At 33.1% G+C, this 25,655-nt stretch overlaps 1 protein-coding gene across 1 annotated transcript in view; it reads left to right on the forward strand.

Moving 5' to 3' along the window:
* LOC143230435 (nucleolar protein 4-like) overlaps positions 1–25,655 on the forward strand; it is a 75,621-nt gene that overhangs the window by 25,939 nt on the left and 24,027 nt on the right. Inside the window, exons 2-6 of the mRNA XM_076463979.1 lie at positions 6,942–7,079; positions 10,292–10,600; positions 22,497–22,602; positions 23,252–23,448; positions 24,219–24,359. Coding sequence (XP_076320094.1) covers positions 6,942–7,079; positions 10,292–10,600; positions 22,497–22,602; positions 23,252–23,448; positions 24,219–24,359 — 891 coding nt within the window. The remainder of the gene's footprint in view (positions 1–6,941; positions 7,080–10,291; positions 10,601–22,496; positions 22,603–23,251; positions 23,449–24,218; positions 24,360–25,655) is intronic.

The following is a 25,655-nucleotide window of genomic DNA, read 5'->3' on the forward strand; positions in this document are numbered from 1 at the left end:
GAGAACAACGTCATCTTCAAAGAACCGAGTAAGGTCGAAACGTTTTTCTCTTCTTTATGAATGAAAGTGTTAATACTCATGCCAGCCGTTCTGAGAATTATTTTTAATTTACCTATAACAGTTATACAAACGTATGTGATGCCACGTGTTGGTACATAAATTACTTTGTGTTTTTTTTTTTTTTGTTGTTGATTCCTGAAGTTCTGGCCACAAACAAGACACCCCTTTCTTTCATTCACGCACAAACACATAATATAAAATCAAATTCTTTAGTCACCATGGAAACGAAGTATATACTCCAACCACAAAACAAGTTAATTGGAATGTACAGAAAATGTAGCGTCGCGCGCTCCACGAGATTTGTCAATGTCTCACGTGGTCTGGACGGATATTACAAATTCGTCTAATCGCCCAATTTTAACAGTCAAAGCCAATATAAAAGGGCATGAGAACCGGAACAGGATTAGAGAAGATATTTATACACCATTCCCTACTCCTGTCTTTCCGTCCTCCTTGTTTCTCATTAAAACCATCCATGCAAGAGAAAAACGGCCTGGACTCCAAGAGTTGATATTGATTGTAGTATGTTGGCGTGGAATATTGCTCGCGCTTAACATGAGCATACCCGAAGCAGTTACGTACATAAGCATACATCTAGAAATTTAAGACAGTATGATTTCTGCAACTATATAACAAAGTTTAAAATGTAGGTTATCCCATTTTTGTAAGAATAAACAAATGTTTGTGCTTTCCGTCACTTATTAAATACAATTTCAGAATTTTACACTTGTTTGCATTAGTAATGTGTAACAGAAATATAAGCAGATAGTTAGATATGCAGAGACGTATTTATATATAATATTCACTTTGCATTACCTTTTATCAATTGATTTCTTAAAGAATGTTTAAGTACACGTCGTCTAGTATATTTCCCTCTAAACCAATAACAATGGTCTTCGTATTATTCAATCTGTACAAGGATCATACTGGAATTATGGGCAATATTCATATACACTGTTTAACTTGTGCACCAATAATAGTATATTTATGAAGTACAACATTAAAACTAAAATTACCTAAGTATTTTTTGTTCAGCAGTGATATACTTTTACATAAACAAGTTACTATTATAATACGAATCTATATATTTTAACCAAGATAAACTTAAAGGAATGAGTTACTATTACCTAAATGACGTGATTATGTATTAAATAATTTACAGAGTCACCGTATAGATGTTTCGAAATAAGTTATTTGTTCCATTTTTAGACTCTTTGCTGTCAATAATTTTCAATTGAAAAATTGGACACTCATTGCTAACTCGTTGGTCACTCTTATCTCACCAGATAATGAGAGTTCACTGTTACTCTTAAAGCGTATTTACTGTCTCAACAGTGGAGAGTTCGTTTTTGTAGCAAATGGATGCAAATAATGAACCCTCTGATTCACAGTGGGACCGCGTACAAATTATTATTGAGAAAAGATAAGTTTAGACACTTGGTAGTAATGATAATTTTATTACAATATATAATTCCAATAAAAAAGGACTTATCTAGTATTAAAATATTGGTAATATTCAAATTACAAAACATTTTAAGAGACCTAGTAGTATAATATTTAGTATTTACTTCAGGTAAAAATATAACCTAGCATGTCTTACATTCACTGTGGAAATTTGCGCATAGAAGCAATATATTTACCATTACAATATTATACAATGATGGTTATTTTAAAAATATAGTGATTATGCGCATCGAGTAACAGAAAAAAACAAAAATAACCGAATAACAAAAATAACCTAATAACAACTATGATATTTTAGGAAAGAACAACAACACACACACAAAAGAAATAGCGTTGTTGTCTTTCTGAGTCAAGTATGACATGTACAGAGCATTGTCATAAAAAGAAAATGTTAAATAATCTGATTTATTCTGATAGTGTTGTTCTAATTTCCACGACTGTATTTTTGTTTGTTTAATAGTATTTTGCAAGGAAGATGGGAAGTGTGATTTTGTGAAACATGTACTTCAACATCTTTATCTTTCCTAACTTATCATAATTAATTCTCAAATGCTACTCTAATTCCACTCTTGAACTCACTGTGCCTTCAGAAAAAAAAGGTTGGCCGAAGTCAATAAATATTTAATAAAAACTGTCTTGGTGATCATGTAGCAGGATAAAAAATAGAAAGATAGCGATTAACTGATAATTAGAAATTGATGGTGCTTTTCTCTCCGACTTGGCCCGGCATGGCCTAGCGCGTAAGGCGTGCGACTCGTAATCCGAGGGTCGCGGGTTCGCGCCCGCGTCGCGCTAAACATGCTCGCCCTCCCAGCCGTGGGGGTGTATAATGTGACGGTCAATCCCACTATTCGTTGGTAAAAGAGTAGCCCAAGAGTTGGTGGTGAGTGATGATGACTAGCTGCCTTCCATCTAGTCTTACAATGCTAAATTAGGGACGGCTAGCACAGATAGCCCTCGAGTAGCTTTGTGCGAAATTCCCAAACAAACAAACAAACTCTCCGGCTTATTGCTTACCTCGAGACTACGGCAAGCACGTGCTCATGAACCAAGAAACGTCCCATTCCTGACAAGCAGAGACACTGAAATCGATCAGTCCTGTGTCAGTGTGGTAGTAAGAGTATTCCTTCAATGGGCTATGTAGTACTCGTTAATTATTTTCTATGGACTGTTTGCAGAATCTAATACGCTTTTTTAAGTTTCAGAAAGAGCAAGCGTATGGCTGTGCACCCAGGCATAATGTATAAATAATATTTACTGAACAGTGTAAAGTAGATTATAAAGGCGACGCATATTTGGAAAACCTCTTATCCACGTGTTAAAACATAGTGTATAAAGAAAATACTATAGCATGAAGTGGAGGCGGATTGTATTTCTTTGCACTACATGCATAGACTGGATAGATAATTCCCCGTTTGTTTTTTTCTGCTTCAAGTAATTCAGTGATTATATTATTTCTTGAATCAAATTCTTAACGTCAGATTTTTGCACACAAAAAATTATGATGTTAATTACAGATATTTATTTATTTAATATAAGCATAAATTTTTTGCAAACTGAAAAATAAATAGAAAACTAGTCTTTACAATGAAACATAACACATATAACTGCATTTATTGTCACCTAGTGCAAAGTAAGGATAGCACCAATGTTTTGAGAGGAAGAATACTTAACAGATTGACCACTGGAGTTAGTCATCCCATAGGGCGTCTCCAAAAATAATAAAACTTGATGGTCCATACACATTTTCCTAACACACCCATTTTAACAACCAGTCACCAGAATAATGCTACTGATGAATTGTTTATATATATATATATAAGTATTTAGTTAAATCGATAACCTATTAATTCAACTTGTTATTCCAAAGTCTTTAAGTTTAGCGTTAAAATGTTCCCTATAAAAGTTCAAATACTAAAAATACAACATAATATCAAATGATATTTAACAATTGAAAACGTTAAACTACTGTTTATTTCTTTGCCACAAGATTTGTTTCTTAACTTCTTTCTTGAATTATTTTACTCACACTTAAACAAATCGTAAATAAATGTGCTTCAAATATCTATTAACTTTCATGTATTTGCACCTGCGAAGGTACATGATAAAAACAACAACAACAAACACTTATGTGTTGAAGATAAAACTGCTTTCAGATTAATTCTTGCCTATTTTTATTGCCCATGTACCTATTACAATTTGATTTCTAGCAAATATATTTCTAATCCCAAGTAGCACTTTATTAAGAGTTTCCTAACTGGACGTTAGATAATATTCTTCAAAACCTTCGTGTACACTTACATTACTTCAGACAGTACTCGTACTCTTTGAGACTATGAGTGCACTATAGTGCCTCGATTCACTTGACGGTGAATACTACTAACTAGCTGCATTCCCTATATTGTAGTAATTCAAAATTAGATGATAGACTCTTTTGTAGTTTTGCATGAAAATTATGAATCAACAAACAAATAAGCTTTTTAATTTCTGATATGACTGTTAGTATTAATGACTACAGCACTTAATAAAGGCTTAGCGTCTAAACTTCATGCAGTTTGGGTATGGTTTTTGTTTTTAATTTCGCGCAAAACTACATGAGGGCTATGTGCGTTAGTGTCCGTAATTTAGCAGTGTAAGACTAGAGAGAAGGCAGATAGTCATCACCACCCACCGCCAACTCTTGGGCTACTCTTTCACCAACGAATAGTGGGATTGACCGTCACATTATAAAGCCCCCACGGCTGAAAGGGCGACCATATTTGGTATGACGGGGATTCGAACGCGCGACCTTCGGATTACGAGCCGAGTGCCGTAACCACCATGCTGAGCCTAACTTTATGCAGTAAAACTTATAAAGTCGTAAGTGTATTTAGCAGCACTTATTATATACATATTTTATATTTCCATTTTATATAATGTTCTTTTTTCACACTTGTAACTTTCTATGGTCCAAAAATGAATACTCTTTTCTTTACAATTGCATGAAGTAAGGCGTTTAAGGTAAGGTATTTTACGTCTACTTACTGAAGTCTGCCAACTGCTACCTGACACTATTCATAAAGTGACATACATGTATTCTACTCATCTTCGTTACATTGGACTGCTGTTCTGGGATTTCACTCCATCCATAAAAAAAACCTTAGTCTTTAAAACGTGCTGTTTGTCGGTATCATGCGGTACTGTGGAAGGAAATTCGAAACCTCTAAAGCTGTTAAAGATCAAAAGTTTCTATGTAATACATTAAACATCTTAAATATAAATTCAAAATCAAATGTACAGTTCATTAAAATGAAGATGTTGGTTTTTTTTTTCTAACTGAACAACACTAAAAGTAAAGAGTGAATCTAGCTTAGAAATCTGATGCTTTTATAATAAAGATTTAGTGAAAAGTTGCAAACGTTTCTAAACACACATCAGGAAGTTGAAATGTGAACACGTAATATCCTCTCTTTACATATTTGTAATAAGTATCAAAACCGGAACAAGAGTTCCTATCTTTTATTGTCCACATGTAAATCAAAATGCTAAGAGACATATCAAAGTGACCAAAAGAAAATGTTGAAAATCTTATGATCTAAGAAACGTCAAGTTTGAGTATTTTCTATACCAGAAAAGATAATATATGGTGGGAAAGCGGATTCTGCATAAAACCTCTCTGGAGTTTTTACTCAGAAAATTAATTGAAAGTAACTTAATACTACATATATGTTAAATATTTTAGTTTTTTTTGTTTAAATTTATAAGTTTTATTAACGATTGGAAACCTACAAATTAAAGGTAAAATATGCTCGTTTTCAATGTACAGAGACCTTACCACTCGTATAAATATGCCAGTCTACACTATATGCACGTTTGTATGGATGGATAAACAAGCAGATAGATATACAAATACATAAATATCAAGAAAGAGGTACACAGTTTCAATCAAGAGCAGAACCATCATGTCCTAATCAATATACACACATGCCTTCCGTGTTTTAGTCAGAGCTAAATCAACAGCAGTCAACCACACACATACAAAAACAACTTGGTATTTAGAGTGCCATTTTATTGCTTCGTTTTTCGGTTACGTTATGAAGAAACTGACAACATTATTAGATTTATATCCAACAGTGTTTCTCATTTAAGGGATAACCTTCCTTAACAGAAATCAAACCATGAAGGTAAAGTAGACACATCTATCTTTTACAGTCAGTTAGGTTCAGATATTAGATTTAAGTCCTATTAACTAATTCCTTTCAAATCTCACGTTGTATGTTACTACGACGATGTTTTCTTTGTCACTAAACAAGAATATGTGACTTTACAACAAAATCAATTTAACAATAACCAAAGTGATAATTAAAAGTAACTTTAGAACATTTTCTTCACATTTGATCTTCGTTAGCGAATACAAAATGTGTTTCTCTCGTCCTTGTGTTTACGTAATCATGCAGTAAAAAAACCCTTCTAATATTTTACTAAACGGTAGACAGTATTACAATATATTAAAGATATTTCAATTAAAGCACAAAAAATAACAAAGAATTCTCTTAGAAAATATGATCATTTGGAAATATAGAATAGAACATAGTCTTATTTACGGTGGAAAGGCAATAGAAGATACTCGTATTAGATTCACCCAGATTCCAACTTATGAATTTTATTAGATCTTTACATGCTACTTGTAAAGGGATTTAATCAGAAGATAGTTTAATGGAAAGATCAGAATACCATTTTTATATAATTGAAATTTCTTTAGACATGAAATTTCTTAACAATCAACGCTCCTGACCATTTATATTGCTAAGAAGTTAATGTTTTGATCTTTGATTTGTATCTATCAAGTTTAATATTATATATACTTTATGTATACTTTACTGATTAAAAACTAGAACGTTGCTTTTGACTTACATCTGCACATCTTCTTCCATCTTGGACAGCTAGATAGCCTATTGTGTGGCTTTATGTTCAATTTCAAACAAACATTGAGCATTTCCATTGTATCGGAAAGTAGAGTGCCTTATCTCAGAATACTGTTTTTTAAAATTTAAAAGAAAATGCGCCCACTTACATTACATATATCAAATGTCTTCTGAAGATGTCAAATAAAGAAATGTTCGGTTTTGTTTCTCCAGATTTCAGAAAAATTTATTAAATTTACAAAGAACAGTGTACATATTTAATTTTCCTAAATATTTTCAGTAATTTGGATTGTAAATAATTTACGCAATTTTTATATGTTTAAATAAAACTCAAATTTACAGACAGATACCCCAACGCTAGTAATCATTTTTCTTTTCTAAAAAAGGGGAAGTACAAGTGTTATTTCTATAACTTACGGTTTATTTTTCTGTCTGTGTTTCGTATTTTAATTAATTATATTTCAGTTCACATTTTTGAAACTGGACTTTATTATATTTTTCTCTTACCTTCAGCCTAGCACCGGAAAAGAAGAGATTGTTTACAAAAAAGTAGCTGTTGTTGAAAACTTTTTCGACATCATCTATGAAGTTCACGTAGATATGGACTTACGGAGCGGCAAGCATGCTGGTCAGAAACGAACGTATAAAACTGTAAGTTTTATCTAGTCTTATCTTCTGCTCATCAAAACAACATGACTTTCTCACTGTTTTAACGTGTAGAGTTAATGTAAGAAGTTGTATCACAGAGGAAAGTAACGCAATAGACATTTATTTCTCTGTGTAGTTTTCTGCTCAGTTCTTACAGAACGTATATGAAACATATTTCTTTCTCTCTTCTCTATGTTTTATTTTCATGTATATATCCAGAAATATAGCTATCAGTCTCTGTATGTGCCTATTAGTCAGTTAATTTGAACGTATTTGTTTATTCTACTGTCTGTCTGTAGCTATATATTTCTGTTTGATATTGAGTTGGCCTGGGAAAAGTCATGTTACAATATTATGAGTAAACGATGCTATTATATTACACACGTCATGTTTCAATCGTTACACAACCAAAAACAAGTGTAATTTTTAAAGGATTCACAGTTTAACGATAGAACTACAAATACGTAACAAACTGTAGATATAGTTATAACGGATTTGCTATTAAAACTGTAAGTTTTATCTAGTCTTATCTTCTGCTCATCAAAACAACATGGCTTTCTCACTGTTTTAACGTGTAGAGTTAATGTAAGAAGTTGTATCACAGAGGAAAGTAACGCTATATATTTATAGTGGACACAGTGGAGGAGGTTCCATCATGATCTGGGGTGCTTTCTGCTTCCATGGAACAATGGAACTTTAGGTTATACAGAGGCGTCAAACAGCACTTTGCTACATTGGCATGTTAGAGAGAGCATCCTTATAGACTGAAGGCCCTCGCTTGTGTGGAAATGACTGGATCTTTCAGCAGGACAACGCTGCAACTTATTTTAATATTCGTGCTTTTTTTTTTTGAGACAGTATTTTTTTACATTGTTGGTTTGCTACAGTTAATATACTATACACCTCGGAATAGTGGGATTGACCGACACGTTATAACGCCCCCACGTTTGGTACAACGGGGATTCAAACCCGCGACCCTCGGATTACGAGTTGGATGCCTTAACCACCTGGCCATGCCTGGCCTTCCTTTTATGAAAAGTTGTTTTATGTGTTAAAATGAAATCAATGGAAAGAGCAGTTGCTTTCTGCAGTATTTTAACTTTCTTTTCATTCAAGTAGCATTTGAGGTCCTCACTTGTACACTGTTTAAATTCGTCGGTAAAAGGGTAGCCTAAGAGTTGGCGGTGGGTGGTGGTGACTAATTGCCTTCCCTCTAGTCTTACACTACTAAATTAAGGACGGATAGCACAGATAGCCCTCGTATAGCTTTGCGCGACATTCAAAATAAACCAAATCTTAAAAAGTAATTCCTGTCATCTTAGTATAAACCCGTATTTGTTCAACCCACTAAATTTAAAGATTCTTATAGAAATCCAGCTGCTAATGACACTGCTAATCCCATACCAATACGTATTCTACATGGTACTGGGGATATTCAGTCATTGTTTTTAGAAGGAATATTGCTTTTGAATTCGAGTTTTGCCACTGGAAAGTCTGTTATTGCTCAGGGTATAAGGGTAGCTTTGTTTAATGTTCCTTTTCGTAACATTTATTTAACATCAGACCTAGTTTCGAGACCAGTTAAGGGTGTATCATTATTGTTTGGAAACAATTTGGCTGGAGGAAAATGAAAAGTTGTTGCTGAAGCTCATATGGTTTGTGAGCTGATTTCTATTTCATTTAAAGATGATAATGTTGTTGAAGAGAATCCAGACATGTTTTCTTCGTTTGCTGTGACTCGAGCTCAGGCTAAGAAATTAAGTAAAAAACAAATAACAAACAGGTGTTCAGACGACGACATTATAAATTTATATCAGACATTTTTTATGATCGACGAGGATTTCGTAAATAATTTTCCTACTGAGTGACAATCATGACAGTGAGTAATTAGGCTCACCTGTTGAAGATGTTTTCTACAGGTATACGAATCGCCGAGCGATATAAGGATGTACAAACCTCTTCACTATTTAAATATTCGTCGCAAAATTCCCACTTATTTTCTAAATTTGTAGAAAGTTCTCGAGTGTATGAATGAGCAAAATACGTTGTACATTGTTGCCAACTGAAATTTCTAGAACCTCGCCTTAACATTAATAAATTGGCACGCTGTAAGACAGTTTTTTATATATTGTTAGTTTGCAACAGTTAGTATATTTTAAACAATAAACGATGCTCTACCTGTGATAAACGCTTGTTAATTGGGAACTATAGATATTTAACCAGGAATATTTATAGATTTCGAACATTATAAACCGTTTAACATCAGTGAATTAACTTCTGACGGACATTAGTATTCCTACGAGGACATTAGATATCTTCGTCGGAGAAAAATTAGTTTGTAACCAGCCAAGAATAAAGAGCTAGCCATTTAGAGAAGTGTAACAATATCAACTCAGAATTAATGTGCTCGTCGTGGACTCGGATCATCGATAAAATATTCAGTTCTAGACCAGACTGTCTATATTTATACAACTCTTGTACTTGTGCCAATATTTGTAATAACTATTTGTAAGAACCATTAACATCAATTGTATTGTTCTTTGTATATTAAAATACATCGATAAAAATATATTGAAATATTAAATATATTAACATTTCGGATTATGTGAAAACGTAATACATAATAAAGTGTATTTTGAAAGTCTTGCGTCAGAAGAATACAGTGTCAGAGTAGTATGGGTTGTTTAAACAATAATTATTAGTACGATGGATTCAATGCAATGTTTACACATTCCTGAAAGTTGCTACGGGTTTTATTTTGACATCACTGTTATTTCATTAATTTCCAATATATTTTAAAAGTAATTTCTTGATGTTTTTTTCAAAGGAATGGTATCAGCATCACAGAAGAAAATATAAGTAACATATTCTTCGAGCAAATAATGAAAAAGAGAAGGATCCATTAACAGACAAAAACAATCAGGTAGCATGAATAAAACTAACAATAAAAAGGAAAGTAATATTCTACTTCAACACGTGTATAATGAACTCGCTCCATGAACTTTAGAAATGGCAACTTTTTCGTTCACATATAATAGAATTAAGCCGACAATAAAGTCATGACCAGATCAAAAAATTTGCCTATATATATAAAGCAATAGTTAACAAACTTTACCCAACTTTGTATTTTTCACGTTTACGGACTGTAGCATTATGTATCAAAATACATTTGCAAATAATGAAGTAAATGATAATACTGTTACTTATTTCTTCAGATTGCCGAAACGTATGCCTTCCTGCCGCGGGAAGCGGTAACTCACTTTCTGATGTCCTGTGTCGATTGTCAGAAAAGAATGCATGTCGGGACAGAAATTGGCGGAAAGAGTGGTTCTCATGGCAACAAGGAGCATGGCGCCAGCAGCGGTAACACTTCCCCAGAGTCTGTCTCATCAGCACGTGGCGACAACAGCGCTACACCCTTAACAATAGACATTGATTACAGCCTGCCAATAACGACAACGTATTTGAAACGTATGCGAAGTCTAGGTTATACTGAAGAAGAAGCTTTGAATTTTGATGGGGAGGTAAGTATTGTGATAAAGGATTGCATCTCACCTGTAGAATTTTTTATCAAATAACATATATTTGATCACTGATACTTACAACATCATTACAATGTGATGTATAAAATATTGCTGTTATCACTATCAAAAGTTGACGTGAGTAGTAGTCACTGAAAATTAACTACTCATATTTGAGAAAATATTTTCTCAACCCAAACGAGCCGTTTTTGCATATACATTAATATTAAACCAAATATGCTGCATATTTAATAAAAACGATCCTATGATACAAGATACAAAGTGAAATTAGTTAAAAATAAGGTCATTTAAGAACTTGGCACTACTTTATGCGGATGTACACCTTGAGCCGCATATAAAAGCACGACAGTCGCAGTTAACTATCGAAAAAACATATAAACAATATACACTCATCAATCAGAAAAAGGATTTCACATCTAATGACTATAACCGGTAAACAATCGAAATGCTCACCAAACACCATTATACAAATATACAAGGCTTACATCCGTCCACTAATAGAGTACGGATGTCAAGTAACATACAATATGTCAAACAACACACTCCAAAAAATCCAAGTTCAACAGAACAGAATATTAAAATCTGCATTCAGCCTACCATCATTCACGCCAACAAATTATATACATCAAATTAGCAATTTACCAACAATAAGAGAGAGAATAACGGAAATATCACACAAATATTATCTAAAAGCAGAAAATAGATTGTTTGTTTGGAAATTTCGCACAAAGCTACTCGAGGGCTATCTGTGATAGCCGTCCCTAATTTAGCAATGTAAGACTAGAGGGAAGGCAGCTAGTCATCACCACCCACCGCCAACTTTTGGGCTACTCTTTACCAACGAATAGAGGGATTGACCGTCACATTATACACCCCCACGGCTGGGAGGGCGAGCATGTTTAGTGCGACGCGGGCGCGAACCCGCGACCCTTGGATTACGAGTCGCACGCCTTACGCGCTAGGCCATGCCGGGCCTAGAAAATAGAAACAAACTAACGGCATCACTACACAAATTATCCAGTGCACCAACAAAATACATTTCACCTTGCAACATATTTCAAGAATCACAAATTACTCAACAAAGAATGTAAATAAATAAATCCATGTCATTAACATGTTTTTTTTTTTTTCAGATACCGGGCACACGACAGGCAAAACTTTCGGCGCCTGTCCTGTGAAAGTGGGTTTTCTCGGGGCACTGCCGTTTCCCCCCACAGCAAAAAACTTAGGCATTGGATTTATAGATCCCAGGCAACTTTATTGCCAGACCCCGAATCGCGCCGTTTGATTTGATTCGATTTGAATTCTATTCATGTTGACATTTGCTTGACTTCTTCCTTTCGGAACAGGTCTCGGCCTTTCTTACTGGTGCTGCCTTTGCCTCCACCCAAGACAACATTTAGAGAGACATCCTCCACCCAAAGAATTAAAAATAATAATAATAATTAATTAAAAAAAACACACAAAAAAACTTATTCCTAATAACAATTCACGAAAGGGGACGAAGAGGAACCACAACGTTCCTGAACACCCCAGTTGGAGAGAGAACTCTTCTGATTTCTCTCTCTCTAAACTAAACCCCTGCCACGTTAGTTTGCGTTTTGCATTTTTAGTTAACTATCACCTTACTGATGTCGTGTTAATTAGTGCCTTTACCATATTGGGGGCAGGAATGTTAACTTCAAGAGGTAAGTACCTTATTTTTATTTTTTTATTTTATTTATTTATTTTTTCATATTTTTTATGTTTATCTATTTCTTATTCTTATTTTAACTTGGGAGAGCAGTCACCTTCCCACAACTGTTTTCAGGCAATGAGGGGTGATATAGATGTGGAACGTTTTGGGATTGAACACCCACAATTCGCTCTTCTAATTTCTAAATTTCTAATCTTCTTATGTGAGACTAGCGAATTGGAGGTTGAGACTGATAGACGTTGTATTCCCACCGCAATGTGGGTCCTATTTCCATAGTCACCTCCAAAACCTAGGATAAATTTTATAGTCCCACGTTGTAGCTTTTACCTTAGGATCGTTTTTTTAAAAAAAATATGCAGTGTGTTTTGTTTACTTTTAATGTGTTTTGTTTATGGCTAAAACAATTATGGTTGTAATATAATTAATCATAAGTTGGGATTTGCTATTTTTAACGCAGCCCTTCTTCATGAATTTGTTAACTAATTTGGCTTCATTTGGGGGTAATTATTTAATTTAACTATATATACAACAAACTGTATTCAAGAGAAAAATAATATTTATGTTGTATTGGTTACTAAACCTGTTGTCATACTATGTATTATTCAACTTATTAAAAAGACCTGCCGCTTCGTTCGTTTTTGTAGAAAGTATCAGCGATCGTATTGTTCAAGTTTGTACCTGCTAATTAGCGTTGTAGTAACGGTTAGTAGGTTTAAGTTTTATATACCGGTCCATGTTATATAGGATCTCGTGTTCATAACTGCATCCAGTTAGTATAAATTCTAAAACATACTTTTGTTGATGGTTATGTTTTCCACAATGTTATTTTTTCGTGATGTTTAAGTCTTTTACCAAACCCATTGTTTTGTTTGAAAGTTTCAGTTGTCCTAAGTAGACGTATTCAGTAAATGTTTATTTATAAGGCCCAGTTCACTAATCTTGTTAATTGATTTCTTTCGTATGTTTCCGTCTTCGGAGATTTTGTTTTAATATTTTTTATTATTTGACATATCGATTCAACGCACAGGGAAGACATAGAGACTTTGGGAATGATATATGCGAGTCAGATCCAAACGTTAAACCACTATGCTACTTTCCGTTGTACCCTAAGAATACATTCAAGGTTTGATAATATTCTGTCCATCATTTCGCCAGTAATAAGTGGTCAAATACGCACATAAATATACACGATTTTCTAAAGTAATAGTTTATATAATAATTGGATATTTAACCACTTCTCAAAGTAATCTTTCACAAATTGATAGGAAAAATCTACTTCATTTAACGTCACGAGCACGTGGTTTATAAATTGACGCATAGTGGCAGTGAAGAAAGAAAAATCACTTTTGGCTTTCTTAATCATTTGTTGTAATTCATAGTTTGTACACAACCTTTAATAGTTTATATGATGGTAAGACAGTTTTCGTTTGTGCATAGATTGGCTCACAGAAAGTTTTTGTTTATCTATGATTCTACTGCCAATTGTCGTGAATATTTAGATTTGTTTTGGGACTGGTTACGAAGATCTAATTACCAAATAAAACTGATTAGTGGAAATAAACACAAAAATATTCCTGTTCCTTGGGGACATCTTGTTAAATGTTATGGAAACCCTGTATTTTCAAGACGGCTGGTATGGGTATTAAATCTTTAATTAAAATAAAATACAGAACAACGTTTCGACCTTCTTAGATCATTTTCAGGTTAACAAAGAAGGTCGAAACGTTCTTCTGTACTTTATTGTAATTAAAGATTTAATACCTACGCTAGCCATCTTGAGAATACATTGTGCAAACCCTGTACACTGTCAACCTTATACAAGTAATTATGCAGCTTATTTATGAAAACAATGATTTTTGTTTTGCTTATTATTACTCAAAACATCTAATGAATACTCTTATTCATTCACAGATTTGCGTTCTTCTTTTCAATAATGCATTCCACCAGATTAAAATCAGACTATTTCTTACAAACTTTGGTTTATTTTGAATTTCGCGCAAAGCTGCACGAGAGCTATCGGCGCTGGCCGTCCTTAATTTAGTAGTGTAAGACTAGAGGGAAAGCAGCTAGTCATCACCACCCACTGCTAACTCTTGGGCGACTCTTTTACCAACGACTAGTTGGATTGACCGTAACATAATAACACCTCCATGGCTGAAAGAGCGAGTATGTTTGATGTGACGGGAATTCGATAACGAATCAAGTGCCTTAACCATCTGGCCGTAACGGGCCCATTCTTGCAAACTATGTTATATAATAATGCAAGTCAAGAGGATAATATGATCGCTTGTAATAAATATTTTTCAGCAAAAACACCTTCATTTTAACGTTTTATACGTTTTTTTGATCATTTACACTTTCTAGATATCTTTCGAAAATTGATAATATGTAAATTACAAATTATTCATTTTCTGACTGAGAAATATCTAAAATTAATATAAACAAGCTGATTTTTCAACGTAATTCTAAAATGTTTCTTACGGTACTTTTGTAGTGAAACGATACAATCTTTATTTTTAATATAAACTTAAAACAATAAAATGTGGGCTGAACCTATCGTAGAATTTTGGATTTCAGGTCTGATACGGTAGAGTGGCAGCTTAAGTTCTGTGGTGAGGTGAGCGGTAAAGGTGCTGTTGACAGGCTGTCTTCACCAAGGTCAGTAGTTCAAAGTTAGGGACGGCGGCAGATAACCTTAGTAGTTTTGTTGTTGTTGTTTTGAATTAAGCACAAAGCTACACAATGGGCTATCTGTGCTGTGCCCTCCACGGCTATCGGAATCCGGATTTTAGCGTTGTAAGTCCACAGACATACTGCTGAACCACTAGGGGGCAGTAGTTTTGCTAGAAATACAAAATACACATACTTAAAGCGACATATAGCGCACGCTATTATATTTTCACATCTTTGGATTGATTACACCATAGGCTTTAGTATAAACTTTCGTCGATATAGTGGGTATATATATTTTATATATTTGGCATGAACAAGGCCTATATGTAGGTTATAAATAATATAAATCCACATACTGACCTTGAGTATGCAACCTATACTAAAAATGTTTTATTATTTCTAAAATTAAAAAAAATGCGTAACTGATTAATATAAAAATCAAAATCAGGTAATTAGATAAATGAAAGAAATAAACAAATACAAGCGCAATAACAAAGCGGTAATTTAGATTGACTTTTATGGCCCTAAAGCTATTTCAAAATGAAGTAAAATTCATTCCATGCACAAGACGAAACAAGAATGCAAAAAGCCATATACACAAGAACTCTCCTTAAACAGTACCGTGATCACAGTACTACATCTTTCTGCGTCATTATATTACATACCTTGCTTGACCTTTAACCCTCTATTTCTAACCCATTATTAATTTGCATTACTTACATATTTTGGCATATCATGAAATGCTGTACAAGTGTGAAGATCTTCTTCGCTTTAAAAGCTAGTTCGAATGCTTATAATTGTGGATTTGTTATTATTGTAAATTCCCGCCAATCTCTCCCCCTCCTTTTCAATAGTAGGTTAAAGATTTTGTGTCTAATTTTCAGGAACAGTACTGTAAAGTTTGAATTATACAAACACATCATAACTTAAATTAAATATTCTTAAAGTGATCAAAAATACAAAAATTATTTTATAATCATCTAAGCTCATGTGCAAAAATCCTTTTATACACCACAACTCGTTTTCTCGACGAAATGTAAAGGCCCGTTGAACTGAGACAGGTGTCAAAAAATCTTATTTTATGTATGTATTTTAATGAGCTATTACTTGAACACTACCTCAATTGCTAACGTTCGGTCATTCGTATTGCCAGTACCTCATTGTTAACTTGCTTTCCTTTTTAAACGAACCCCTTAAAAACACGGTACACACTGGAAGATATGAAGAACAAGTTTACTTCTGTTCATAATTACTAGTTCAAGAGCCTCGAGTTTTCAATATCAGTATTTTTGCCTGAATTCGTGTTAACATTCTACTATTTGAGTGAAACGAATGTATATATTTCTTTTGAAATGAGCGAATCATGTCAAACCTTTTAATGACCATGATGCTAATTTCCTCCTGTCCAATCATGTATTGTTCGTAAACGTCTCAGTGACTGACTGCCTTGTCTATCACACAAATCGTTCTAAGAAGTTACAATTTTAGGTGTATGTGTCACTGGAAGGCCATTACTCTGCATCATTTAATCACGAAACGAGTCGTGGCTGTGTGGGGACGATTAAGGAACCATTTATCTTGATATCGTTACCATGGTAACGCATACTGTTACCGGACGGATTTGTTGCTACGGCGTTCTTGCACTAGTTTCAGTGAATACCTTGCAATATCGAACCACGGAAAAGTGTACACGTTTCTTGTGCCATAGAAAGCAATGAAAATGTGTTCAAAAGAACATCATGGAAAAGTTGGATCCATCTCAACCTTCCTTTAGTCGTATGTGGGCGATTTGTACTACACAATCCGATTTGTCTAAACACAAAGATAATAATAAGTGAATGTTTAATATCTGTGTTTAGTGTAAGAAACTGTAATAACTATAAGAAAACTAATTATCATTCTGTGTTTATAAAAAAAAAAAATATTGTTTTACGTGCTTGGTACATATGTTAGATATTTCTTTTCCAGGAAAAAAAATGACTAGTTGTGCACATCTAATAATACAATGACTTTTCCTAATTTTGTTATATTTATACATTTTGTTGAAATATACAAAAATGGCCGCTTAAATTCTGTTAAGTATACATTTTAACGTACCTGTTCACTAATTCAGTTGTAATAACACAAAATTATGTATAGATTAGAGTCTAGATTATTCATAAAGCTTTAGTGTTTTTAACCTTTAAAAGGCTAAATGCAGTAGTGAAACTTAGGAATTAGAACTGTACATTCGCTAGAAGCAGATTTCTTGTAACTGAAAAGTTTCAGTGTTTTAAATACCTTTGCGTGGTTAGGTATATGAAATATTTAAATGTATTCCGAACTTATAAAGTTCCTGCGTGGAGCACGTAACACTGGTGCCCTAAACACCATCTTCAACAAAATTCGACCAACTCTGCTCTTCACCGAAATTAGTTGGGCTTGTTACACAAATTGTTTCGAAGTTAGTGACCTTAATATTTCGACCACTAAGGGTTAAATATTTATCTACATATAAATGTTATCGACTCACAACTCAGAGTAACTAACATCACTATCAACACTTGCAGGTAAATAACTTGTGAAACACTAAAGTTGAATACAGTGGTTCACAAATAAAATAAATAGCAAAAAGAAAGAAATATACTCTGTGGATTTACGGTTTATTTTACGGCTGTAGGTAAGTAGTATATCATATTATTACTAATATTTATGTCACTCTTAATTAATTAATTAATTTAAAGAAAAAATAAATAATTCTAAGGATTTATTCTCCAGTCTTACTAAAACATAGTTTTGACAAATTCGGTCAATAATAAAAAGGAGCCTGCAATGTCTAATATTAAAGATTGGTGGGAACATGTTTCCAAGCGACAAGTATAAAAGTTTCATGTAGCCCTTTGCCATTAGGTTTTAACTGACAAGATCTTAAAGACGATGGTTATTTTAAATTAACGACCAATCGTAAATAACCTAGTTAAGTAAAAGTCCAGGCAAAGTTCTGCCATGCTTTGGTTTAAAAATCAAAAACCATAGTAATGAAGTTGATTACAAATCCAATACAATATTTTGGTAATGCTGTGTTTGTTTATAAATTAAAGAGAAAGCTTTGATTAAAATACATTCTCGAAATCAAAGTCCACACTTTTATTCTTGTATTAATATTATATTTTGGCACAATTTCTCACTGTAAATGTGTTTTTTAATGTCGGGCTGCAGTTTTCAATGGATGATTCTTTTCACTGCCTCATGATTTAAAACACGCACATACATATATAAAGCAGTAGATATTCGGAAGTACAACTACATAATGAAATATATATATTATTTTTGGTCCATTTCAAGCAATAATGTGTGATGCTCACATTTAATGAAGAAAGGTTTAATACCACAAAATGTTAACTTCAATACCTTTATCTGTTCGCTATTTAATTAAACCTACATCCATGTAGTTCTATTAAACGGTCTGTGAACATTGATTGTCTATACAGGTCAAACTCGGCTTCGCTAGTTGCAAGAAGTTTTATAGACGTGTAAGAGAAGTTATGTATTAAACCACAATATTTAATATATACTGTAAAGACACAACTTCTGTTGTGACAATTTTCTGCTTGCGTGGCACTCAGCATTTTAATGGTTTCTCCATTTTTCGTAAATAATCTCAACCAGTATCGATAAGATGGAACTATTGTAACTATTTTAAATTATTGTCTTAAAAGGCTTCCTTCTAACAAATAACGTGCATGATGTAAAACATAAACCTACCGATTATCAAAACAACGACTTGAATAATGATATAGTAATAGAGTGTTTGTTGGAATGATACGCACAAAACAAACTGCTGTTACTTTGGCCCGCTTGTAATTCTTGAAGATGAATGACGTTAAACTGACAACTATATAATGCATTAGATCTGATAAACACATTTATTAGTGTCGTTTACATAACTTACAGAGTTATTGTTTTTCAAAGAAACATTGATAAAAACTTATAATCACGAGAAAAACTTACAATGTAGTTAAAGTCTATGAAATCAAAGTAACAGTTTTGTTATGGCAACGGTACTCAACTGATGATTCAAAATATTTTAGTTTTTTGGGTATCGATTTACGACATAATGTATCGATACTTTTAGCACCTTTGCTAGAATGACTTCATTTATTTTTAGCTTGCTTCTTCTTTCTGATCTGTTATACAGATAGTTTACTTTGCGTCAGTTAATCGTTATGAGAATTATGCCCCTTGCTGAACCTTGAAACTTCTTCCTTATGTCTCATGACTAACATTACGCAATGTTGTTCGATACTGCCATTTTCACTGTAACTTAAATCACGCATGTTGACAAATTCTGTATGTAGATCAGTAGGTAAGACAATGTTTAAGCAGACCAAAGGAATAAAAATCGATTGTAAAGAGCATTTTTGAAAAATATGTGGTCGAATGAGGTTTCTGTGATTAGTTTCTTCAGTAATCTGCGCTAGCCGTTCCTAATTTAGTAGTGTAAGACTAGAGGGATGGCAGCTAGTCATCACCACCCACTGTCAACTCTTGGGCTACTCTTTTACCAACGAATAGTGGGATTTACCGTCACATTATAACACCCCCATGGCTTAAAGAGCGAGCATGTTTGGTGCGACGGGGATTCGAACCAGAGACCCTCAGATTACGTTGTGAAAGCAGTTGTTGATTTCGTGATATGGTTGAGAACTTGTTAGCTCAAGGCTTCATCAATTTCAGTACATTTTTTATTATCTCACCTGGAGAATTGCTCGGTTTTATCGTAATGTATTTTTGAGTCTCTTTTGTAACCATAACCTTCACTGTGCATAACAAAGTTACTACGGGCTGTTTCGAAGTGTCATTTTAGATCTCATAACTGTCCTAAACACTTTTTGCTGTAATGATTTTTCCTCTTCCTTGGAAAAAACAACAACAACTAAGGTTCCATTCTTATACATTTTATGCATTTAACTGTAAATCTATCAATAATATAATATATATCTATATAATTTCTTATAAAGGATAGTGTTATATTTTTCTAGCCAAAAGTGGCGGCATAACATTTTCATGTCGGAAGTTCTCTGTTAACAAATACAAGTGAGAACCATGTTGTTCATGCAACCATGGCTTACACCTGTGAACTGCATTAGTATATGCAAGTCAAGCGTTCTTATAAATCACTATAAACCCTCTTCAGTTTATACAAAATTACGATAGGTATTCACAATATGTGAAAATCTACATTAACATTTTTAAGTTCTATGCAAACAAAAGCAGCAGTTTTATAGTTTTGGGAAATTGCATAACTCTTATACTCTTCGTAAAACTATAATATTTTAGTGTGTAAGTAAGAATAATGTTCGAGAAATGCTGTTCAATAGCTATGCTGAAAAGTATAGAGTTTAAAATATGTGTATGATTTATCAAAATGCTAGTGATATTTAGTTTGTCACAAAAACATCGAATTAGATAGCTTATGAAAGAATTACGTTGAGAATAATACAGTCAATAGGGAAAATATAATTGACTGTTAAAAGCATTAACCCGTGATGTTGGAAACATTATGAGCTCGCTCTAAAGTCAGTCGTTGTTTATAGCAGCAATTTGTAACTATATACAACTATATGATGGATGAATCAGACAAAATATTGGGTTGAGGAAGAATTCGTGAGCGTTTTTTCAAGTTAAACAAATATTTTCATTTCGCAAAATATTTCATGTCATTTGGTAGATAATTTTTTGCTCTAATAGATGGTGTGTTTGATTTTCATATGTCTTTAATTTTTGCTTTCATTTTCAGTTCATTAAATGGACTGTCAAGTGGACAAAATCGAGCATTTTCGACACCATCTGCTTTTCGCATTTAATTTCTTGCAATTTCGTTTAAAACAATGCGTACTATATACCTAGGTATTACATGAAATAACGTATCATAATAAATGTTTTGGGTGTAATGTGTTCATGCATTGAAGTATTGTATAGTCTTGCATGTAATGCTTGAATGAAATTATTTAAAAACGCTCACGAATTATACCTCAACCTAATATATTACGCGTAACAAAGATGTACCGCAGAATGGCTGGTATGAGTATTAACAGTTTTATTAATAAAGCAGTGAACAACGTTTTGACCTTCATAGGTCATCTTCAGGTTAACAAAGAGAGGTTTGCAACTGTTGCCTGGTGACAAATTACACGTAACAATATTCTAAGGCAAAAATAACTGCAACATAGCAAATTCGTGAGTTGGGGCAAAACAGCAACAAGTAGATGTCTTGAAATATATATATATATATAAATTATACCTCTAGACAGCTTTATGAATCAGCTTCAGTCAAACATATACACAGTGCAATCTCTTGAGGAACATATTGCCATGGTAACCATGTGCATCGCACCCAGACTCTGATACAGAGCGCCACCATTTGTACTGTTGCAACTTTTCTCATTCTTATCCCTATAAACAAAATGTAAAATGTTAGCTGCAAAACCATATAAAACTATGTGTGTTTGTGTTTTTCTTATAGCAAAGCCATAGAGGCTATCTGCTGAGCCCACCGAGGGGAATCGAACCGCTGATTTTAGCGTTGTAAATCCGTAGACATACCGCTGTACTAGCGGGGGGTATAAAAGCTATGAAAATACTCTTATCGAGACCATTGACTTCATTATAACACTATAATAAACTCAGATGCTTGACTTAACTCTGGCTTTAAGGTGAATTTCAACTTTTGATTTTCAATTCAATAAAGGAGTATAACGATTGTAAATTTGTTTGAAACTTCTATAATGAGTTATTTTGTTTATATACCACAACAAAATAAGGATGTATGTTATGTACCAAAGAAAAGAAAATAACAATACATGACACTCACATATGTTAAAATTGATTCGGAAAGAACGAGAGCAACTAAATTAATTTCTTACATAGCACGACCATCGTATCTCAGTATGATGGAAAATTTTAAAAATAAACTCGAATGAGAAACTTGCCACGATATTCTTCAATGAATAGGCTAAAATCAAACAACTACTATCTTTATGCAGACTACGCCACACAAAATTAAATAATTTTCGCGACGAGAGATGATCCAACCCGATATTACTTAGTGGTAATAACAAAATTCAGTTAGTTTACATTCGTGAATACTTAGAACCACAACTTTTTCAGGCCTTCTGTATATGTATTCTTGAGCACCATCCAGGTGACTACAAATCAAAGAAATAAATGTCATAAGAATTTTATTAAAAACTTTAATTATATAGCTCAAATGTGATATATATTCCTTGTAACTGTGTGTTTTCTTATTGCAAAGACACATCGGGCTATCTGCTGAACCCACCGAGGGGAATCAAGCCTCTAATTTTAGAGTTGTAAATCTGTAGACATGACGCTGTACTTACGGGGAGCTCCTTGTAACTCCTGCTTGAACTAAAACATGTATGAGAGTACAAATTATTACTTACCTTAAGCATGTTAGTTTTTGTTAAATATGTTTACCATTTTATTTTATTTTGTGTGCAACCTAAGGAAATTTCCTCGAACATTGAGAGCGAGGGTAGTGAACACGAAGCAGGAGGAATGCTACCTACTGAAGAGGAAAGAAATTGCCCCATTACAACAAATGCTAACGATGGTAAAATTTCAAGAATGATTAAAACTTTTTTAATGTAACTATTGATCGAAACGTTATAATTATTAAAATCAGAATTTCCTACTGTAAATATTGATGTTATATTTTTTAATTACATATTCATTTTACTAGGTTCGTTACTAAACATTGATTAGTGACAAATTAATATTTTTTAAATTTAAATGTTTGTGTTCTTACTTCTCATCTTATACGAATGATAAATATTTCAATTTCAAACAGCAATTGATGATTCCCTATGTTTTTATTTTGTAAATAGATTAAAGGCTTGCGTAATTTTCGTTCGCTTTGTACAATAATTAATATTTATTATAACCCATAAACTACAACTTACACATTGATTTTATCAAACGCTTTTTTGTCTTAACTAGAAGCTTTTTTGAGGAATATTTCTTAGTTATTGACATTGCTGAAGGTTCTCGAATATTCTAACTGTTAATATTTATTAATCAGTTCTAGTTTTCTACTAATAACTGTGATAATAGCTGTGATTATGGAAAACGTATTTAATTATGTACATTATTTCAATGAAAACGTTTTAAAATGCTTTCTAAACTAAACTAATATAAAAAATCGAATGATATTCATATATTTTTAGTGGACCATAAGATATTATTATATTTATTTTTCTAAGGAGTAAATGAAAATAAAAAGAAAGGATCGATTCAGCATCCATCTGAAACTGGCCTGACAGATGTACCACTTGATATGAGTGGCCAAAAACGAGAAAATGGACATGTGAGATGGTCTCAGGAAGAAGCAGTCAACATGATCAAAATTACTGAATCTGAAGATTGTGACCAAAAAGATCGTCATCTATTACGGCTATCTGTAAGATTTCAAAATTTGATATTTAATTGCATTAGAACATTAAAACTGAAGAAACGAATCCCACTGAATTGTACTATAAACATCTTAAGTATACAATTAGAATGAAGCATTAATATTTTAATCAAGTGAAACGAAACTCAAATTACAAAGATTACTGTTAGTGGCAGTATTCCAAAGATTTCATTTTCCATTAAGGCTCGGCCATTTCAAATCAAGCGAATAATATCTATAAGGCAAGATAACACAGAAGAAACGTGAAGAATGAGAAGAGAGTGTCAGAAAATATATCGTCACAGTGGTCAAAGTAGCTGTGATGCGGACAAAATATATAATTAAACAATAACAAGTGAAGACTACAAAAGTTACAATTCTTGTATGCATGCTAAGGATATCAAAAGAAAGATATTCAGAATAAAAAGAGGAAAGGAAAAGCGAATTAAATGTTACTATAGACACGAAGATGGTGAAAATAGTGTTTAAAATAAAAATATTATTAATACAATCATGACCTCGTTTAAATGTTAACTACTATAATTCTTTAGTAATAAGTTCTTAAAGAATATTACAGCCCTTAAACTTGAACGTTATTTCAGTTTTTATCCTGAAAACCTATGCAATCAAGCGTGAAAAGTGTAGAATATATATATATTTACGTATATTTAATTTCTTATCTTAAAACAAGGATGGTTTTTCACTGGTTTCCAATTTTTACCTAACTTTATTATATAGTATATGTGTAAAGTTTTAATATTTTGCTCTACTTGTTTCAGAGCTCGAAAAGTGTTGGAGCTATGCGTGAAACTTCGGCAACTTCTGATGGCACGAAGGATGAGGAAGATGATGACGAAGAAGATGATACAGACAAGATAGATTCGAATTCGTATGACCCTGAACGATTAAAGGCGTTTAACGTATGTAAAAATAAACATACTGTGGTACTACACTTTTAAATTTGATTTATGTTGTCTTTTTTTAGTACAAATCTACACAACAGGCTATCCGCTCTCTGTCTGCCACGTATAAGTAAGTTGTAAGTATAAATTTATCACTGACTTAGGGGACACATTGTTTACAGTAGTTGTAATTGTATGACCTAACAAAAGAAGTAATGACCTGTTACTAACCTACACTATGATTACTTTTAATTTTTGCAGGTAATTTATGGTTAGATGGGAAGGCATGTGCTCAGTGTATGTTTAACATGCAAGAAATGCTCAATTTTGATTAGACGTAATACTATCTAATACTTTAGTAAGGGAAAGCATTATGCATATATATTAATAAACAGACAAACAACGATTTACAAACATGAGGAACAGTTTTGTTGCTGGCGGAAAATTCCCTGACGAAGACAGACCAATGTTCTGTCGAAACATGTAGTATGTTCCAACATCGATAAAACTGGTCTTTATGTTTGTAAGTCGTTGTTCGCGTATCTGTCATCATTCTCTGATACTACATTTATTGCGAAAGTTGATGTATTGATACTTTTCATATAGGCTCTAGCTTAACGCAAGACTGATTCTTAAATATCAAGTTATAATCATAAGAGAAGATGACATATTTTACTAGATGATCTTAGTTAAAGTTTCAAAGATAAGTTTAACAGAAAAATTAGAAACTATTTCTAACACAGCGTAAGTGAAAAATTGTTATTCAAATTATGTCATAATGGGGTCAGCATTAAACAAAATCATTATTAAACTACTAATCTACTTAGTATTTAATTTAGTTCGATAACAGTCAACCGGCACTTCTACCAGTCTTAAACTGTATGATTACAGCGATCAGGCATGGATACTAGCCTTTGTTATCCCATTTGTTCTTTCTATATTTGTGATCCTTTGTAAAGTGTAAACGCTTATCCTCGATCACAACTGAAATAAATGTATCAAGGTCTGTGCAACTTCTGTCAAAGAGTTCTCTTATTTCACAAGCATTTTGTTTTTATTAATGTATTTTAGAGCGTGTTTTTTTTAAAGTCGATCTGATATTGAAGTTCTTCAAATGAAACTACCCAACTCATCGAATGATTTTCATAATTGTTCTTCCTTCTTGTGAGATCTTTAACTCCCTCTCGCGCGGTGGAACACTGTAGTGTTCCGGACAAGTTATGGTTATAGTTAGCGTGCTATGTCTGTAAATAAGAGTCCGTGGCTTGTGTTTCGTTGACACATAAACTAACTTCACATATTTGGGCTGTTAAT

The sequence above is a fragment of the Tachypleus tridentatus genome, chromosome 10 (assembly GCF_004210375.1).
Source record: "Tachypleus tridentatus isolate NWPU-2018 chromosome 10, ASM421037v1, whole genome shotgun sequence".
Taxonomy (NCBI): Eukaryota; Metazoa; Arthropoda; class Merostomata; order Xiphosura; family Limulidae; genus Tachypleus; species Tachypleus tridentatus.